Here is a 2876-nt window from a genome sequence, read left to right as displayed (position 1 = left end):
TGGAGATAGCTTTAACCCTTTAGACATTGATGGAGTCTATGTTGATGGTGTCTCAATTACTTATGGTAGCAACCCACGCAAGCATATCTGGACCTATGCTGCTGGTTATGCAGAAGATGAGTCTGATGGTTCCTCATGTCCTTGCATTGCTGAATATAGTGGGGATTCTACACCACTTTTTGTTGGTAATGATTATTATTGTGAGGCTCAAACAATTAAAGACAACTTTGCTGAAGGTACACTCTATCCTGATGATCCACTCTGGGATGGGCTGCAGTGCAATAACCTGGAGTCTCCTTGTTGTAATTCTACTGGCATGCCGTGTTTTGTTAGGTCAATAGTCAATTCAACTGATGATGATATTGAGCTGAGGATGTGTAGCAGTGAGGGGTATCCTGATGAAGCCACTCCAATTGATATTATTGAACTATACATTCGCTGATGTAATCACATTAAGTTTTAATCTTTGTCCCCCCTCTGCATATTTTGTTTTTTAATCTTGAGTGAATAACAAAGTCAAGTTTTAGGAAATAAATGCACTTTTGTAAATATAAATAAAATGCACTTCTGGCTATATGCATGTTATACCAGTAATGTAGCTTTCATGTACATTTACATGTATATGTACATGATCAGTATAATGAATTATGAAATCAAAAAACCCAACATCAAAGGAATGATTGCTTAGTACCTTGTTGCTGCAAAATTGGGCTGGAAGGTGAAGGAGACTGTGTTTCTGACTTTGTGTATATAAGTCATGGAAAGTTCTGTTGTCAAGACCTTAGGTCAGATAGTATCAATCTTAACCTTTCCTTGCTATGAGCATGTTTAATCAAAACTATTATTGTAGTTAGGTGTAGCACCAGGATTATAGTGTGTATCAAGTTAATTTATTTTCTCAATTGTATTAATTTTAGTGATGTCTTAACAATTATTATTATTTGAAAAATAATAATTAATATAAATATTATAAATCAATCAATCAATATCATTGTCACTATTCTCTTCACCACTCTCTCCTCCTCCCTCTCTGTTAATAGCAAGTCTGATAGTCTCTAGCAGTGTCCTAACTGAGTCTGTCAATTGTCCAATGGCTTCTTCAAGTCTTTCTCTACCTGCACCACCTCCAATAGCTCCTCCTGCTGGTACTTCCTCAGCCTCTTGTTCAGGTATACCAGCAACTCTCTGTCTTGGAACCGGAGCCTAAGTATTGGAATGGAAAATGGGAGTATGAGACTGGAATATTGAGGAATGAAATATGAGCATGAAAGTATCTACATGAAAATCTGAACGACTAAGCATTAATAAGATTAGTTGAATAACTACATGTAGTTCTAACTGTATGGTGCTGTATTGTGCTACGCATAATCTGAAACAATTCTGATCATGATACCTAGAGTTGTGGCAATTCAAAACATTCAAATATGGCCAAAAATAGCTGAGAGACTTGAAACACATTATGATCATGACATTGATGCACATTATTGTGTCTTTCAGTTGTGTGTGTGTGTTTCCAGTACCTCCATGTTAAAACTTGGCAATAAAGATCTTAAAAATAATGCTAATGGATGACTCTCATCATTTTCTAACGGATTACGTCTCCTGCAACAAGAAAGGATAATAAAGATTACTAATACTGTTACTGCCAGTAATAATAATTTTCATTGTTAAATTTCATCACTCACAGCTCAACATTAATGGAGAAAAATCAGAGCATAAAAATACATGTACATGTACCTATAAATCACTACCATGCACTTCATTTATTTAATAAACGTTTTAATATTTTTAACAATCAATTTAAAAGTGCTACATTTACTTTTTTGAAGGACACTTGTAGCCCCGAGTGCTGTCCTCGGGTGGTAGGGGGTCATACATCATTATTGAGGTTCTTGTAATTTCCTAATAATACCAGAACCAGTATGAGGGGTCCATTCACAACCTCTCTCTTACCTGTGGCAGTGAAGTGCTAACTGATTCAAGGTCTGAGAGGACGACGTGACGATAAATGTTTTTTGGAGTACCAACATAGCACCTCAGTCTCCTAATTAATTACGAAAAGTATTAATCATTAGAAAGAGATTGTTCATATTTTACTTTTCAGAGCACTGCTTGACAAGAGGGTCCCCATTGCTCACTCTTTCTATAACAACTTTGACATTCTTCTCCAGCCATGACAGAACCTACACAATACAGACAAACCATTGGCTGGCCAAACCCCTCGCTCATAAAAGCATGCTAAGTGAGCTAAACAGGATGAGATTCATGAGTTTGACTCCCTGTATTACAGTACAGGGACTTTGGCCCAATTTTGGAGCAACTTTTAAAAATCATAAAAAATTTAATTTTAATCAGAATCTGCTCAAACTTTCTACAGAACATAACAATATGCATATGCATCAGGAAAAATTATAAAAATGAATGATTCTCTCCTAGTCATTTTTGGCAAAATTTGGCCAAAATCCCTGTATTATAATACAGGGACTTTGGTCCGATTTTGGATCAACTTAAAAAAATCATAAAAAATCCAATTTTAATTGTAATCTGCTCAAACTTTCTACACAACATAAAAACATGTATATGCATCAGGAAAAATTATAAAAATGAAGAATTCTCACCTCATCATTTTTGGTGAAATCTGGCCAAAATCCCTGTACTATAGTACAGGGACTAAGGTCGGATTTTGGAGCAAATTTTAAAAATCATAAAAAATCCAATTTTGATTAGAATCCCCTCAAACTTTCTACACAACATAACAACATGTATATTATGTATCAGAAAAAATTATAAAAATCAAGAATTTTCTCCTAGTCATTTTTGGCAAAATTTGGCCAAAATCCCTGTACTACAAGAACATAAAAAATTTCAAAAAACAA

The 2876-nt window shown here is 34.9% G+C and overlaps 1 protein-coding gene across 1 annotated transcript; it reads right to left on the bottom strand.

Moving 5' to 3' along the window:
* Positions 1 to 964: 964 nt before the first annotated feature.
* On the bottom strand, positions 965 to 2274 carry LOC109591141 (uncharacterized). Its single transcript, XM_020006939.1, has 5 exons — positions 2098 to 2274; positions 1954 to 2044; positions 1820 to 1902; positions 1521 to 1602; positions 965 to 1203 (listed from the first exon to the last, which is right to left on the bottom strand). Exons 3-5 carry the CDS (start codon positions 1879 to 1881, stop codon positions 979 to 981), a joined length of 369 nt encoding a protein of 122 aa, XP_019862498.1. The 5' UTR covers positions 1882 to 1902; positions 1954 to 2044; positions 2098 to 2274; the 3' UTR covers positions 965 to 978.
* Positions 2275 to 2876: the final 602 nt, after the last annotated feature.

Source organism: Amphimedon queenslandica, unplaced genomic scaffold, assembly GCF_000090795.2.
Source record: "Amphimedon queenslandica unplaced genomic scaffold, v1.1 AMPQUscaffold_8860_Cont19200, whole genome shotgun sequence".
In the NCBI taxonomy this organism is placed as follows: Eukaryota; Metazoa; Porifera; class Demospongiae; order Haplosclerida; family Niphatidae; genus Amphimedon; species Amphimedon queenslandica.
Note: the sequence above shows the minus strand (reverse complement) of the source record. Positions and strands in the feature narration are given on the sequence as shown.